The 17,051-nt window shown below is 41.1% G+C and overlaps 1 protein-coding gene across 1 annotated transcript; it reads right to left on the reverse strand.

The window, feature by feature from the left end:
* Positions 1-8: 8 nt before the first annotated feature.
* Positions 9-7,243, reverse strand: hyi (hydroxypyruvate isomerase). Its single transcript, XM_083672464.1, has 8 exons — positions 6,808-7,243; positions 6,505-6,616; positions 6,147-6,261; positions 5,348-5,426; positions 5,195-5,244; positions 4,420-4,489; positions 3,369-3,503; positions 9-2,286 (listed from the first exon to the last, which is right to left on the reverse strand). The coding sequence occupies exons 1-8, from the start codon at positions 7,004-7,006 to the stop codon at positions 2,231-2,233; spliced, it is 816 nt and encodes a 271-aa protein (XP_083528590.1). The 5' UTR covers positions 7,007-7,243; the 3' UTR covers positions 9-2,230.
* Between the last annotated feature and the right edge of the window lie 9,808 nt (positions 7,244-17,051).

A 17,051-nucleotide genomic window follows, 5' to 3' on the forward strand; every position in this document is an offset into this window, starting at 1 on the left:
GTATGGAGATGGAGAGAAACTAAGGGCTCTGGGAGAGGTCTACCAGAATCTATTTAATGGCTACATTCTACATCATTGTTTTTGAAGAAATCATGTTGGGTTCACAGGTCAAAGACCTCTCAGCAAGTCAACAGTGGTTTACTCATTGACACTGTAAAAGCACACACAAGCCCACTCTCTGTATACAGTATATGTGCTCCAGTGACTGAAAACTGTTTTACTTGAAGGATTCCTCTCCACACTGAATGGAAGAGGTGAACTCATTTTTGCCAGTAGTTGGTGTTGACCTGCTCGCTGTGGGCATTTGGCCTCACAAAGGGCACTTAACTAAGGCTATGAGGCTCAGGTGAACACTACCTCACAATGACAGAATAGGACTGAAGAAGTGCATATTATACTGGACAGTGCACCGGAGCAGTGTTGTTTATGCAATTTGCCCCTTTGAATGCCAACTTACTGAACCTATTACCTGCTGACTTTCAGAGGGTGATAGATCGCTATTGGTAGAATGAAAGGGGGAGGAGAGTTTGCTAGTTTTTGAAGCCATACTATGTCTATGTCCATTAAGCTCATCTTCCAGTTGATGCCTCCCCTCAGCTGGGAAACCATCCACCATGTGCATTAGAGATACAACCTTAAAGGTGCAATCTGTAAATAAAACCACAACAAAGCCGGCTCCCCACCACTTTTTTGGTAAACATCTGAAGTATGGGGCTGGAGAAATGTAACCACTCTCATTTTCATATACAGACCTATGGATCAACATTAGTGTAGTTTTAGCCATGTTTTGAAGCTATACAGTGTTTACAACTGCATTGTCTACAAACATGGAGTAAGGTTTATATTTTGGGTTCTGATGAGACAGTTGATCTAAACTCATTTATAAATTATATTCTTCGTTAATTTAAGTCCCATAATGTATGTACCAATTACAGATTGACCCTTTAAGTGGACCTCACTCCCCAACTTTGAATTGGACTAAAACAAGTCAGTGGTGTGCAACGCAGGTTAAGGTATGGAAAGATCAGGAAATTAGATGCTGTTATGGCACCAATTCAGCAATGAAAGTGTACAAATCATACAGACGTGAATGAATCTGAGTTATTTCTCTTGGATACTGTGCCTTGTTGCCCTAGTTGCTCATGCCACAGCACACAATCCAGTTAGTCGTTTGCAGAGGTGACATATTGCTGCCATTTCAGTCTGCAGTGTTGTTGGGTCATTCATTTCTTTTCTTTTGTACTTTCTATGTGTCAAACCCCGCTACTGAATTTACCCCATTGCCATATCTTCATCCAAGAAGTGCCTTCGTTTTTTTATTTCTATTTTTGATGATGCTACAAGAGGCGTATTATTATTATTATTATTATTATTGCACCAACCTTGGGAATAAAATGAGACGCTGATTAATTGTGACACAGTTAGGGGCATAGTTGGGCTCCAGGCCTTAGTTTACAAGGAACTGGGGGCTTGGACGAGCATAGGACCCAGTTTGTGTCCAATTGTTATAACAAAAACACAAACATACTGTGTCAGTTCTGAGATGTCATTGACAGCCTTACGTTTTTACACATTTCACTTGAAGGAAACCAAATATTTCAAGGTTGTTTGAAGTTCCTTATTTAAAAGGAATAAAGTAAATTGAGAATTACCGAAGTATTACAAGGCAGTTTACCTTAAACATGTTTTTGTTTTGTAAGTTAAGAACACTGGATGTCGATACAAATTCATGTTAGGCTAGCTATCCTTAGGCATTCTGAAACTGTAATATAATCAAAATAATTCTGTCTGAAGCTTGTATATGTATATTATGTATATACAGATGGATTTGTATGTATGATATGCTAAAATAAAACCAATAGTATATTCAACTGATGAATGGTGCAAACTTTGAACTTAATTTTACTATATAAAAGGTAATTACACAGCCACAAATGCTTACAAAGGACAGTCAAACAGCTTACCATGTTCAAATAAGCAGCCACATCCCACGCACATTTCACCTAATCTGCTCACATTTTGCATATTCTTACACAAGGATTCATATCTGTACTGTACTTTATTGTTCCCGCTGTAGTACATTTTGGTCAGGCCTCCATGAATATGGCTCCTTGGACAGGGTGGTCACTAGTTGGTTTTAAGAGCATAAGATCACAAACAGCCTCACTGTGATGGAATTTCAGAAGAAGACATGTCCAAGTACAGATGCTGTGGCTCTTTATTCCGGTCATCACTTGTTACACTTCCAGTAATCTTTCAGCCAACCCAGACCTTCATTTGTAGAGCCTGAAATGAGTTTTAAACCATCATGCCCTTGATGCTTTAGTTTACCGTCATTGACAAACTGTAATATACCCTTAAACATTATCATAATCCTACTCTCCCCTTAACAATTTGAAACACTTTCTCAGAGGTTGCCACATTTATACAGTGCCCTGTGTAATTAATGGGACAGTGAAATTAAACAATTACTATAAGGTTAGTCGTATACTTCAGGCAGTTATTGCATGCAAAGGATGTCAACCAAATACTAAACATGAGTGCTTAATTTGGACATTTCATAAATCTGTCGCATTACTTTTGGGTAGTCTAAAAGAGGGGGACAATGCATAAATGTTGTAATTTCTGAATGGTGAAACCAATATGTACACAAATACCATGAAATAAAAGCTGAGAATCTCTACTTTAACCTCATAGTAATTGTTTGATTCAAACCAAACCTTTGGAGTGTAGAGCCAAAAGAAGAGAAAATGCCTCACTGTCCCATGACTGTAAATTGTTAGATGCTTCGTGGGATCCTTGGGACAACCCTACCCTAACCTTTACCCGAGTCTTGTTCCTAGACAAATGCGCCAAAGGTCTGGTGGACCATCGCGTCAAACTTGGGCCTTCATTAAGCCAATAAAATTTATTTTGAAATGGACAACACATAGCCATTGGCTTTAACTCGCGTCAATCACCTCCCACAGTACTTCCCCCACAGTGCTCGCACACTGCACTTTTCTGATTCGGAGCTATGCTTCGCAGTCATGTGATTCGCTGAAATCAAATAATAACGCATATTTTACTCAGTAAATTAATTCCCACCAAGGCAAGGTTTGAGTTGTTATTCCAGGCTTATATACGCTGTCCACCAGAGGATGAGGTTACACTTACCCGGGCTGTCCCAAGCATCCCACTAAGCATTTACCTTTATATGTTTTGCAAATGTAACAGAGCAGAGTGATTGTGTTTTGTGGTTCATTTAGGGGATCAACATTGTGTCCACATTGAATCCACAAAGTAACATAACAGTCAATGGAGCTGTAGCTCAGTGTGTTGTTATCAAAGGGGGATATCAGAGGGAGCCCTTGAAAACCTGCCCTCACCTAGAGGCTTGTATTCACAGCCGATGTATCCCTGATACCCCAGGTCCTCCAGCATACTGAAAAGGTAAGGGTAACTCAGCTCTCCGCCACTGTCTGGCTCATTCCGGCTTGGAACCTGCGCAATTTGGATGTGACCTGCAAAAGGGAGAATAAGAGCACACTTTTAGCACCCCGTATTCTAACACCATCACAGGTTGTGGTCAAAGATGCACTGGGGCACCATATGATGTGCTCAGGGCTGGATCATGTTTTTTGGAGGAAATATGGACCACTATTCCAACGTTTGTGGTCCATATTTCAGAACTATGTGGCTGTTAGTTAACTAGCTGGCTTTTTAGTGCAACTAATTTGGTTGTAAGGGCAGCTAGCTGGCAAAAATGGCAGCTAGCTAACTAATTTCTGTTATCAAGCTGAATCATATGGACAGCTAGCTAGGGAAAATGGGCAGCTTCTAAAATAAAGGGATAGCTGGTTACGGTAAGTCAAATAATGAACAGCTTGCCATAATGTGACACCCTTCAAACTGTCCTATTATGCAGAATGAGGGGGCCCTAGTGGTCAGCTCCCGCTTTAAGCACCGAGGGACCTCACATTGTAAGTGCTGCAGGGCCCGGGGGCCCTAGTGGTCAGCTCAAACTTTAAGCATGGAGGGGCCCAGGGACCTTAGTGGTCAGATCATGCTTTAAGCCCCAGGGGCCTAGGAGCCCTAGTGGTCAGCTCACTATTTAAATGCCATGGGGCCAGGGGGCTCTCACAATGTAAGCATTGAGGGGTCTGGGGGGCCCTAGTGGTTAGCTCACGCTATAAGCACCCAGGGGCCTAGTGGTCAGCTTCCGCTGTGTGCACTGAGGGCCCAGGCGTTCAACTTCCTTCGGAAGTCTCGGGCCATGCACCGAGCGCAGCATGAGACTTGGAGGCCCCCAGGCAGTCCGAGGCCCCGGGCACTGGCCTGGTCCATAATCCAGCCTTGGATGTGCCCATACTGATGATGGTGTGAACTGGACTGATAGGTTACCCTCAGATTTATGTGTCAGACAAAACACACACTTACCAATGAGGGGGAAATACTTCTGGATGTTGTGTGTCAGGTTGCCATCCATTATCTGCCAGTGAAAAATGTCCTGCAGGGATGAGGGACACAAAATGGTTTCTGTCAGTAACCTCTGGTTACACAGAACAATTGTATATACGTTACAGAAGCCTCTTGACATTGCAAGTTTAATTTTTGTTTTTGGGCTGCCGAGTAATAATAATAATATTTTCATGTCCCTCTTCTTCACAGTCCAACATGAATTCAAAGGAAAACTACATTTCATACTTAGTCCCTTTCTGTCAAGTTGGAATTGTGCTAGTTTGTATGCACTGTGCATTGACCGAATGAGTGATAGAACTGATGTAATTACTTTTCCTTTTTAGGAGTCTAAAGAGCTGACTAGTATGTGGTGCATGTGACAGGTAGATAGTCTTATTCACAAATTGCCTCAAGAAAAGGGAATTTTCTGCTATTGAATACAAACTAGGACAAACTCTCCCAGGAGTAGAGGTAAACTTTGCAAAAGACAAGTCACTTTTCTAGAACAAAACATATGTTTCCTTTGGGAGTACTAGCAACACAAAAACAAATAAGATGTTGTGCTCTGTCCTTGGGCTTTATGGTTGCTTCGCTGAGACCCTGCCCGAAACTCAATAATTGCTCAGGGTGAACCATTCTCTCCAAACTTAGAGAGGGGCCTGATTGAAAAACTCTTGGAAAGTGTACTGTTTTCAACAAAATATAGTATTAGAGACTTTCTTGATCATCAATACAAATTGACCAAGGTACTCACCATCTGCAGCTTAATATTTGGGTGCCCAACTTTCTGCAGAATGGCAGCTGCTGTAGGGTCAAAGATTATACAAATAGATTAACAACAACATATTTCTAAATGCAGTGTCAGTGACTGTTGCATTGGTGCACACATACAGACACTGAGCCTTACCCTGATGCGGAGTGTCCAGGAAATACCTTGGATCAGTTATCCTTGTATTTATGGGCTCAATCAAGCCAGTGATTCCCTCCTAAGAGACAACAGCAATGCATGTGACTGCCCTATTATTAATACTAAATTGATTAAAGACAGAAGGCAAATTGAATTGACATTTTGTTTACAATTTTGCAGTGTTGGGGAGTCGCTCCACTACATGTAGTCCAACTATCAGTTTAACTGCATTTTGCAGTATCTTAGTGGTAATTAAACTAAATCCTAGTAGTGTTTAGTAGTAATAGTAAGACTGTCACTACTCACTACAATTTTCCAAAAGAAAAAAAAAGGTAATTAAACTTTTATTACAGCCCTTGAATTCTTCCCTCACTGCCTCCAGTCTCCCCTCTTTGCTCCACCTCACAATTTTGTTTCTCTCCCAGTGATTTTAGAGCATTTCAGTCACAGTCTTTCTGTCACATGGACTGGTCATCTTTCAGTAACTGACTGTTGGATGAAGTAGTTTTGATGAAGTGAACTACTTTAGGGTAGCTTTGCTGTAGTTCAACTTTTGTCCTTGTAAAGCAATTGGTAATCTAGTTAAATACATTTTCAGTAACTTCCCCAACACTGCAATTTTGAGAACATAAATTGGGCACCACGTACAATCACGGGACATAGTACTCTTTATCAACTTGTAACTACAACATTTTTATGTAATATCCTATTTTAGTGTTGAATAGTGAGCACATGCCACCACATTTGTGTTTGTATGAAAGAATAACCATCTCAACGTTCCACCATTTATCAGGGTCACCTTTGAGAGCACATCTGCAGCATGTTTCAGGTTCTGCACAAAGGTGTCTTCCATCTCTGTGGCAACGGCAGTTCGGTCTGCCCCCACAGGCAACCGCCCAGCCATCAAGTGGATCCTGATGAAATGCATAAACTGTACATGCATATCTTAGCAGCAGCATGTTCATACTGTCAATGAACACTGTACTGAGGTAAACATCAGCACAGTCAGCAGCAGTGTCCTACACAGTGTACGTGATGGACATAGATAGAGGATGCATGGGGCCGAAACAGATTCACTGTGATCATTTTGATTGCCTCAGTCATATGAGGCACAGTAGGCTCACTGGGAGTGTACACAACTTGTGTGATATCCTTACCTCCTGCAGTCCAAAGCCTTTGCATACTGCAAAGCCAGATCCAGGCCCTGTCTGAACTCAGCCTCTCTGCCGGGGACAGCAGCAACACCCAGTTCACCAGCCTTCACATCTCCTACAAAACACAGATAATTGGCAAATGTTCTCCATGGACACAGTGGACTAGTGTGTTCAACAACTGAATGAATGTTTCTCCCCAATGTCACCAAATACAGCTTCCAGCTAAACTGAATTACATAAAGTATATGGGTTGTCCTAGAACATTCAGCAGAGATGTAGGCCTGCATATACATCTTTATTTCTTACCAGGGGGTGTGTTAATAATCACCACTTCAACTCCTGTGGCATTCTTGACTCTCTGGAGCTCTTCAATGTCGGAGTCGTACAGCCATGCCGCTTCTACAGCTTGAAATCCAGCTGATGCAGCAGCGTATATTCTATGCGTAAATTCTGGCAGGTCCGTAAACAACCACGAAATATTCGCACAGAATTTTAAGGGTGGCATTACGCATTAGTCAACTGTCAGGCAGCAGGAGGTGGGCACAGCCTCAATAGCGAGATAGCTGTTCAGTGAAGTTGAATTGCCGTCAACGCTCGTAGGCAAGCAAAAGAACAGAAATAGTTTGCATAGCGTCAGTTAAAAATCAAGGTCCATTGACACCGCAACTTCTGCTGTCAGCTGACGTTTTTCTCATGTGATGATGTGTATTGCCACAGATATTGCTATGGTCGCGCTCACTGCAAGTTCCTGCTTGCGCTCGCGCATGCGCAACTGCGCAAAACAAATGTGTACAGTAGTGTAAGTGCATGGGAACACTGCACTGAAGGCTACGTCTTGATACGTCATGATTCCTTTTGTGGTCCCCCAAAACCCCCAGAAGTTTAGGGTAAGTTATTACATTCAATAATGAACTCTGCAATCACGTATTTATGTGATGCCCCAGGATAAGGATAGAAGTGCCATTTCCCTCTTGAATATGTATGCATCAGCCTAAAATGACATGTCATGGGGAAATCCATGTGTTGAGAGAGATGCATGAGTTTAGCATTTCTATCTGTATCTAAAACTCAAGGTATTTGTGGTGCTTGTTTGCATTAATCGACATCCTGCATTCTGCAGCAGTGATTCACATATAAAGGGCTGCAAAACACACCCCTCAGTGTTGCAATCTAAATGCATCACAGCAACATTACCTGGGTAAGTCTTTAACTAATTGAACAAGTCAGAATTGTATGATAATTTGCATGAACTACCAGGTATCCATGAGGTGTTTTGCAACTTTTCAAATGCATTTTTTCAAATGAAGGTTTGTGCCAGATCAACCACACACTGATGACATTTTCATTCCGAGGCCTTTCATGTCTTCTGCGTAGGGAGATTGCCCTGATGGTAAGGGCATACGCTTTTTGCATATTTGAGCCTTACAATGTCTCAGCCTTCAAACATATAGTAGATCATCATCATGCAAATCAAAGGTTCATATTAGAAATGGCATACTGTAACCTATGCATTTTTGTAATTTAAAGAAGTAATTCCACCCCCCTTTCTGTTTTATTGATTTTTAAATTATTATTATTATTATTATTATTATATATATTGAGTCAACCTCCCAAGCTCAGTCACCCTCTCTTGAGACAAGGTTTTTCTCTAGCATCCTACCTGTATTTGTGTCCTATAGTGGCAAAGTTGGTTGCTTAGCAAATAGAATTGCCTAGCTAATTGTAGGCATTGTTAAGCTGCACATTAACTGAGTTGGTCCATTTAAGCCATCCTTTGTATCTTTTCTTTAGGCTCTTGGAATTGACAGTGGTGACTTCTGAGGAGCTGCCTGACAACCTGAGCTGTATGCCACTGCCTGATTGCTTAGAGAAGGTAACTTGTAGGCTATAAAAAAAAAATGTTTTCTTGGTGCAGAGGCATTGCAGATTTTGAGTTGGGTGAGAAGATGTAATAAAAAAAAAGACATATCTGTTACAATTTCCACACTCCAACATTTTAATTAAATTTATATAGTAATGACTTTATACATTTGAGTCTATTGCACCACAGCTGCAGTTTCACTCTACCTGAACCAACTTGCTAACAATGCTTGTTAATTGTTGTTGATGTTGATATACTGCAGATGTGTATAGCTGATATGTTCAATAAACCTGAGCCCTTTTCACAAAACATCTGAAGCTGAATGTTGTTGTAGAAAGCATGCCCCAGTAACAGCCTACTTGGGCACCTCAGGGTGTAGGTAACAGGAAAGGAAACCTCCTCCAGAGGAATGGGTCTAGGGCACCCCCCGGGAGGGCACTGGTGCAGGAAATTGAAAAACGGACCACACAGAACTCATGCGTCCCAGCACTAACAAGCCTACTTTGGGGTGAGAAAAAGAATCCAAGGCATTTATTGATTTAATTCTTCAGGCGGATATTTTAACCGATGGCCCCCCTGACGGAGATAGATACTACCGTGTACAACACGACTGCAGGGGAGACAGATTGAGAGAGGGGGAGATATTTTTGGTTTTGATGAGGAGAGGAACGATAATGTATTATTTATTTTAGCACATTTAGATCATCTGTTGTCCCCGGCTTTTGTTAGATATAGGTGGATTACTCATATAATATGTTTCATAAAGATTGCACTTTTTTCACCAAATTTCTCTGTACATTAGCTTTTTGGATCTTTTCCACACAGTAATCAATGTCAAGTCAAGGTCATACTGTATGTACTGGAGCACACCACATATTTGGACAGGTAAAGTACTACTAGGTCTTGTCATAGATTCTGATAGATTCAATAGATTCTGATCAATTAATGCATCATGGATGAGTGGAGTTTTATTGACAGAAACCCTTTGTTACATTTTGGAAATTGTTCTTTTTTTCAACCAACATGATAGTATTACACCTGTGTTCTGCAGTTGGCAATAGTATCCTGTTTTCATGGTTCATGTTTCATATTCATTATTGTTTGATAGATAATACGACAATGCATTGTGGTGCCAGTGAACACTTGATGGTAATAAGGCAACCCTCAAATTATGTTTTGGTGCCTGCTGGAAGAAGAAAACGCCCTCTATCTTATTACCAGGGTCTACAGAGTACAGTATGTGTTTCCTAACAACTCTGAAACCAAACCAGAATTATAAACAGGGTAAGGAACTCAGCCACAGACTGAACCGAATAGGTGAATAATAATATCCGAAGCAACAATGAAATTAATCATGGTAGGAAATGGATTGCCCTGCAGCGGAGGGGAGCTAATCCTGAGCCATATTTGATACATGGCAAATGTCACCATGAGCGAGCAGCAACAGCAATAGAACTGTTCCTCATTGCATTCAGTGGGGGAAACAATCTCCTCTATGCTATTATGTAAAGCATTGTATCTTAGGACTAGATGCTATTATTCATATTGATTATTAATCATTATTATTGTCAAAGGTCATTGAAGGTGTAGCTTGTTACTTCACAAACACCTGAACAGTCCAGCAGATCATTTATATGGCCTTTTCCCCAAATCAGATACATTTCTTTAATCAAGATTACTTTGATTTTAAGATGTTACTTTTGTGTCCTGTCTTACTAGACCTTTGTTTCACCAGGCACTTTGCACAAACATCAGTGCATTTTTTTGCAACACTACTGTGAACATGATATATAAGATAAATAGTGGATACTCTTCACTGTAACTCAGATGTAAGTGATAGGGTGGGAGAAAGTAGTAATGGCAGATGACGCCCTTCTCAAAATTGCATTTAACACTGAGAGCTTCGTTTGGTTAAACATTTTGGTTCTCATCGAAGGCTCTCCTCTGTCATGGGACCACCAGTCCTCACAGGAGTTCCTGTGTGTCTGAATACCTAAATATGGTTAACACATTGCAAAGCCTTACCTTGATTAAAGGGGCAATCTGGGATTGGTACATCAATTGTTTGACCTTTAAATGATCGATATATACGTCATTTTGATCTCATGGATGGTCAGTCTTTGCATCCATAGCTCCCTCTATGAATTTGAGAGTGGTCAAAAAAGTAGAATAAGACAAACCGGATGACTGGATGAATTAACATTATCCTGGTATAGAGTGAGTGTTCAGTTAAATCCCCTTGATTCTTTCTTTCAAGCATTTGCTTCAGGACATTTAAGGATGTCATGGCATTCCACCGCCAACAAATGAAGGTGATGGTGACAACAGAAGGTCTCTCTGCTACAGATGGGGTCATACTGTATGTGACTAATTTCCTGGTTTTGGCATGAAGACAATGATTGTCCTACGGCTTAAATGCCATCGAAAAAGCTGTTCGATAAAAATGTGAGTTCAAAGGTAGAGCCGGCCGTACGTCAGATAGGTGACTCACTCAAGTTTCATCCTCACCTTTACAGGTCTTGCCGTTCTGACTTCATTATCTCTGAGGAGACAGCCATGCTGAGTTATTCTAATATATGCTAATGCTAACATGGCTGGCTTACTGACAACAGCTGATAATAGCAGTGTCACTGGGTTGTGGCACTTACATGGCAACCTGCAGCTCAGGTAGAAAACCCTGAACCACTTTATGCATCTGCAGGTCGAAGAAATGTGAGAACATCCATTCTTTTTGTTTTACCTTTGTTTTAAACAAAAACAACAGTTAGCCTTGTTCTTCGTTGCAAATACCATTCAACAATTACAATGTAAAGCTACTGTATATATATGAACAAGACAAAGTACATTTCATATATCCTCACAAAATTGTCTTCGCATTCATGGACAGTGCACTGTACATTATGTATGAGTGACTATCACCTGTGTGATCGAGGAGTAGGGTGACTGAATCTGTCAGATGGCAGATAGACCCTTTAACCTCCCCTCTGACAGGGAGTGTTTTTGAACTGAAAAATCACTGAGCAATGGCCACCAGAGGATCAGAGCCACCCAGGCCGGGGGGAGATTAGTATTCTGGCGATGCGCTAAGTTGTCACACCATCCCCTACGTCTCTGTCACCCACTGGCTTTTACAAGGGAGAGAAATCACATCTGATTTCACAGCAAGCATGGCCTCCCCTGCTAGGGTCCTTCTGTGTAGAAACAGTGGCGACAGCTTGGCTTTAATGGTTTAATGATGATCTGAGAAACAGAGCTCCTCTTCACATCTGATCAGAGATGCAGTTTCTCTTTTTCATTCCAATTCAGTTTGTGTCACTATTATGTTATTATTAGTCGATAGTGAATCTATGTAGAAAGCACAGTGTTTCCATTTTCTGTGGTTCACTGTAAAAAATGTATTTTTTGTTTGTTTGCTAGTTGTCATATGGTATTGATCCACAGGTTATATTTCTTCCCCACTTGTTTGCTCACTGGCAGGCATCTGAATGGTTTATTGCTGAGTTGCCAAGCAAAGGCATTTCAGGTCCCTTTATTTTTGCCAGGTCTACTCTGAATAACACTGTTCTTTCAGTGGGGCAAGACAAATCTGTCATAACGGAGGCAATGCTGAGACCAATATTTGCCAGGTAAAGAATCTTGGTAATGGATCTTACATGATAAACTTGGTAATCTCTCAAGCCAGCTTTTTCTGCTCTCTGTGGCCTTTATTGAATTCACCGTGCCCTTCTTTTGACCAAGCTTTGTTTTGTTTTCTCCTAGAGAGGATTGTATGGATGTGGTTTCCAAAATCAATCAATTGATTTTACCTTTCTTGCCTTTGAATTGTGGTAGTGCAATCTTTTGGGAAAGATGATATCCATTCTTATGCATTACAAAGCAAGGCAAGGTACTTTGTAACAACAATATTATTACTATAGTAATTACAGTGTTAGAACTCAATGTAGACATGTTTTGCTCCTTGTGGTGCAAAACCCCTGCCTGAACTAATGGCCTCATCTCCTTTGACTCTTTGAAATTCAATGCTCGGAAAAGTGCTTGTTGCCAAATGGCAGCACTACTTCAGTGCCAAGCATAGGAGGTAGATAGAAAAAGGAGTAGGCCTGTCAGTGCATTGAATCAAGTGGTATTTTCCTGGACTGCTTTGAATTGGACCCCATGCTTCAGATGTGTGTTGCAGAATGCAGATCAATGGGTATGGTTTTAAAAGCAGCAGCTGCTGTTTCCTCATTAGACATTTTAGAAACATGGCACATCTGGGCATGGCAGGTCTGGATGCTCTATGGCTGCCTGCTTCCATCCTGAAAATCACTGCTGGCTCTTTGCAAACAGCAGCCCAACTTAAACAGCACTCTCAGCATCATGTCCAGACATCTCTAGTGCAAAGTGAAGGGTAATTTGTGTAGAGCTTTCAACAACAAAGAGAAAACTGTCAGAGACGATTTAAGTCTGATTCTGATTGCAGGAGACACCATTACTCTTGGTATCCATTATCCATTTAAGTGCAAAACAAGATGTCACCTAACCTTGTAGCTGATCCCGTTGCTGCTTGAATCAAAACAGATTTGCACAGGATATGGCGAGGGAAGCATGTTAGCAAATGGGTTGATAAAAGCTCTACCAAGATTGTCAGGCTTTCTTGTCCACCTCCTGTTTGACCAAACAATGTCAGCGAGTGACCATGGGATACAGACAGATGTGTTAAGTGTGTTCTGTTCATCAGTGTGCCTTTGCCTCAGTTTATTTTACTCGCTAATTTGCCATTCGGTAAATGATGGATGGAATACATCATCTCCAAGAAGAAATGGATTAAGTTCCAATGCTATTGTGCTATTTCTCAGGTTTTACTGCTGACAGCTTAGTGTCCCACTCTAGCTGAGTGTCCCACTCTCTCTCTCTCTCTCTCTCTCTCTCTCTCTCTCTCTCTCTCTCTCTCTCTCTCACACACACACACACACACACACACACACACACACACACACACACACACACACACACACTCACTCACTCACTCTCTCTGTGTCTCTCCCTCCCTCTCTCTCTCCCTCTCTCACTCTTACCCTTGCTCTAACTCTCATTCACTCTCTCTGTGTCTCTCTCTCTTTCTCCAACCAATTAATCTTCCCGGCATGCTTTTGGATGATCCATAAAGCAGTTCTTGTACCCTCTTTTACACCTATCCTGTGACGCTGACACAGTGAAAGGTGAAACTACAATGCAAACCTTCTAATAACACTCTGGCACACACTCTAAGGGTGCTCTGTGTCTCAACACAAGTTGATATGGTAACTGTAGCAGGCAACGAGACCATCTTAACAGATCTTTTTAATTAAGCCACGATCAAAGGGGCTATAAATTCTAATTCCAGTTATTCACCCTTACTCCCTGGGTAGCTGTGTAGTCATACAACATGGCATGATTCATGATAAATTGCAATAACAGAATCCAAACCAGGTTCTGAGAAATCAACATTATAATCATCAGCCGGAGAGTAGGGATACCTCTTGCACTGAAATATTTTCTGACTGGGCAAAGGAACAGTTACTTTTTACTTCCTCCTCACCGTGTCATGGTGGTGTTGCTATGGCAGATATCTTCAGGTTAGAGATCCTATTCTCCGAGGATACCTTTCAAGTGAAGGAGTGGGGTAATGTCACATTAATTATAGTGCAGGTGTCCTTACAGGATGTCTTCACTTGTCTTGTTAGTGCCAGACAAAGGATGTATTTGTCTTTATTATTTATTATATACAGTACTAATCAACACTTCTACCATCTTTTTTTGCTCTATATACACATAGAACACAGTAGGTATTACATAATAGTGATAGTTGTCTGACAGAAGTTCCATCATCTCTAAAATGTATGGTATCATAAAATCTATTCTCTCTGTTTATTTTCATCTCTATGAATTGCTTTTTAATGGTTTACTTTGTGTAATTGTTTGTCTGACTATAAAGTATTTTGGTTCCAATGTAGTGTATGAAATGTGCTATATAAAAATATATCATTACCAATACTGTCAGTACTATGTTAAAGTTAGTACGGCAATGGATGGGTTTTTGCGCTTGCACACAATGGATTAAAATGTCATCTTCTTCTTGTATTGAGCTGCCCATGCAACAGCAGGCAGGTATTGTTATTTCAGAGGGGCTCTCATGGAGCCATTGCCATGGGAATGACAGGAAGAGCTTGGGAAAACATTAATTGGGAGGCTGTCAGTGCACGCCAGAGAAAAAGTCAGTCTCCTATTCTATCACTGCCTTATCAGCCAGGGGAGGAAAATCTGTCTGTGCCCTGTCATTGGAATGGGATCCACTTTTTATTAAAGATTGTTCTACTTTATCTCAAGGTCTAGTCAATGGCAGAGAAATGAAATGAAATGATTTGGCCCATCTTCAGTGGAGATCGTTGTCCTCTGCAGTACAAAGGGGAGTTTGTTTGGTGCACATAATGTATCATCTGTACACCAGAGGAGCACCCATGGCCCCACCCTACATTAGTAACGGTAGACCAATCTGTGTTCAGATTGTTGTATTTCATTTTCATGACATCTCGTTCATAGACATTCTCATACATTTGTCAGTTGATGTCAGATTAAAGTCTTTGGAATATAGATGACAGAATCAGCTCAAAAAGAATCAGCATTGTTGAGAGCATTTACATTCCCACACACCAGTATACAGTACCTGGTCCTATCACCGTCTTGCAGATTTAAACTGGGTAGGGTCATTCAAAGAGCATTTGTGTTTGATGCAGACCAGTCTGCTGACCTATGTGTTAATTTGGCTTTAATTTTCCCAAAGAGTTGCTTTAAAGTCGCTGCAGAGAAATTTGGTTTGATCAGTTTTTACCAATCACTAGGAGGGTTGAAGAACAAGTGAAGATCAGACAAAGCTCTTCGGGCATACACTTTGATCTGTCAGGATCCTTGTAGCCAGAGTGCTGCTCAACATTGTTTTGGATGTTTTTTATGTAATACAGTGCTTGAACATGAGGTTTTATTCCAGAGACACTGTGGAGCATGTACTGTATGAATTTGTTATCCTACTTGATTTAGGACAATCTTTATTGTTACCCCTTCATGAATGTGCATTCTATGGCCCTTTCTTTCTAAAATGTTGTATATCTCGTATCATTGTCTTAGAGATGTCTCAAGCCAACAGGTGTTGCTGTGATAACCCATGTTTATTCATGGGAAGGTAACAGATTCCCAATGTAATTGGCCTTCTACAAAATTCTCAGAAGATGCACTATATGACAATTGTACTGTGCTTTTGTTTGAGGTTGGCAACTTGACATCAGCAACAGAGGAGGGAGGGAGGAATCAATCTGGCAGATATGTTTAAAAGTTGCAGCAGCTATCTGAGATGAGATCTTTCTCTGTTACAATTGGTGCTACCACCATGCACCTGTCAATCATATGTGTCTCGATTCAAAGGTCCTGACGACTAGTGGGAAACTGGATCTTTGAGCTGTCGCTCACTGCCAATACAGTCAACATGGATGGACTGGATGGTATCACAAAATATCAACTGCCTCTTTCTCACTGTGGTAGATCTTTCGGGAGTTACCTGAGGTGAGGTGTGGTGACGTGGCCTACAGTGCCTGAGCTGGGTGGTCCTGGGGGTTAATAGAACACTGCCTGCTGCCATTGTCACTCTCTTCCCCCACTATGGGCTCACCATCACTGTGCTCAGATTGGATAGGCTATGAGTGGACGTGGATTATTTTGTGCTCAAGCTTGCAAACCTAATCAATATACCCCTAGACCACAGGAATAGGTAATATTCTTCCTCCTAGTCCATTCAAATGGGAAATAATTTCAACATTCACTAGCCTGCTTTTCACATAGATGATGTGGAGTGGCGTAGAGCTACCCATCTGACATGACTGGAGTCTGAAAACAACCTGGGCCGATTGGAATTGAATCAACAGGCTTTGGATTAGAACCATAGCATGACTCCACATGCAGAGTGAAGATTGAAATGGAAATGGAATGCCACTGTCACTCTTGTTCAAGTGAGGTGGGGGACTCAATTTCTTTCTTCTCATGTGACCAGGCATGTCAAACCAAGTGAATCAGATGCACTCTCTTTGAGACTAATGTGCACCGGAAGATAAGACAAGCCCACTAAAATATGTGGGAATATTTGTCCGGTCATAGCTTGATGGATTTGACCTAAAACATATGGTTATTGGTTCAGTCATTTCGCACTACATACTGTACTGCACTTAAAGTAGCACCATGTTCTCCATAGGAAAAGTCAAGACTAGATATTTAGGGATTTGTTATGAGTTTTGAGCCCAGTACTGCATGTTAATGTCCAATTAAATGTTGTCCTCTACTGGGTGAGGCCCTGTAGTGAATGGCAGCAGACATCCTAATGCAATTCTCTAGGGACATTACTTTGTAATAAGTAATTCAATGACATGTTTATATATTCAAATGTGTCTCTTTGTGGAACTTTGCTTCCACAAAGCTTGGACCTTAGCTTGGACTTACCATGCAGGTGAGGTTACAGCTCACCAATTAGGTGGAGTAAAAACAAGTGCACCAGTTAGAGCTGATTATTCCTACTGTATATGTATACTGTACAGTATGCTGTTAGCTACATTATTGACCATCTTGCAACCCCACTACCCAGTTGGTCTGTCCTGGAAATAATATTCTCACAATAAGGAGTAAAAAA

This window comes from Argentina silus, assembly GCF_951799395.1.
Source record: "Argentina silus genome assembly, chromosome: 6".
NCBI classification, from domain to species: Eukaryota; Metazoa; Chordata; class Actinopteri; order Argentiniformes; family Argentinidae; genus Argentina; species Argentina silus.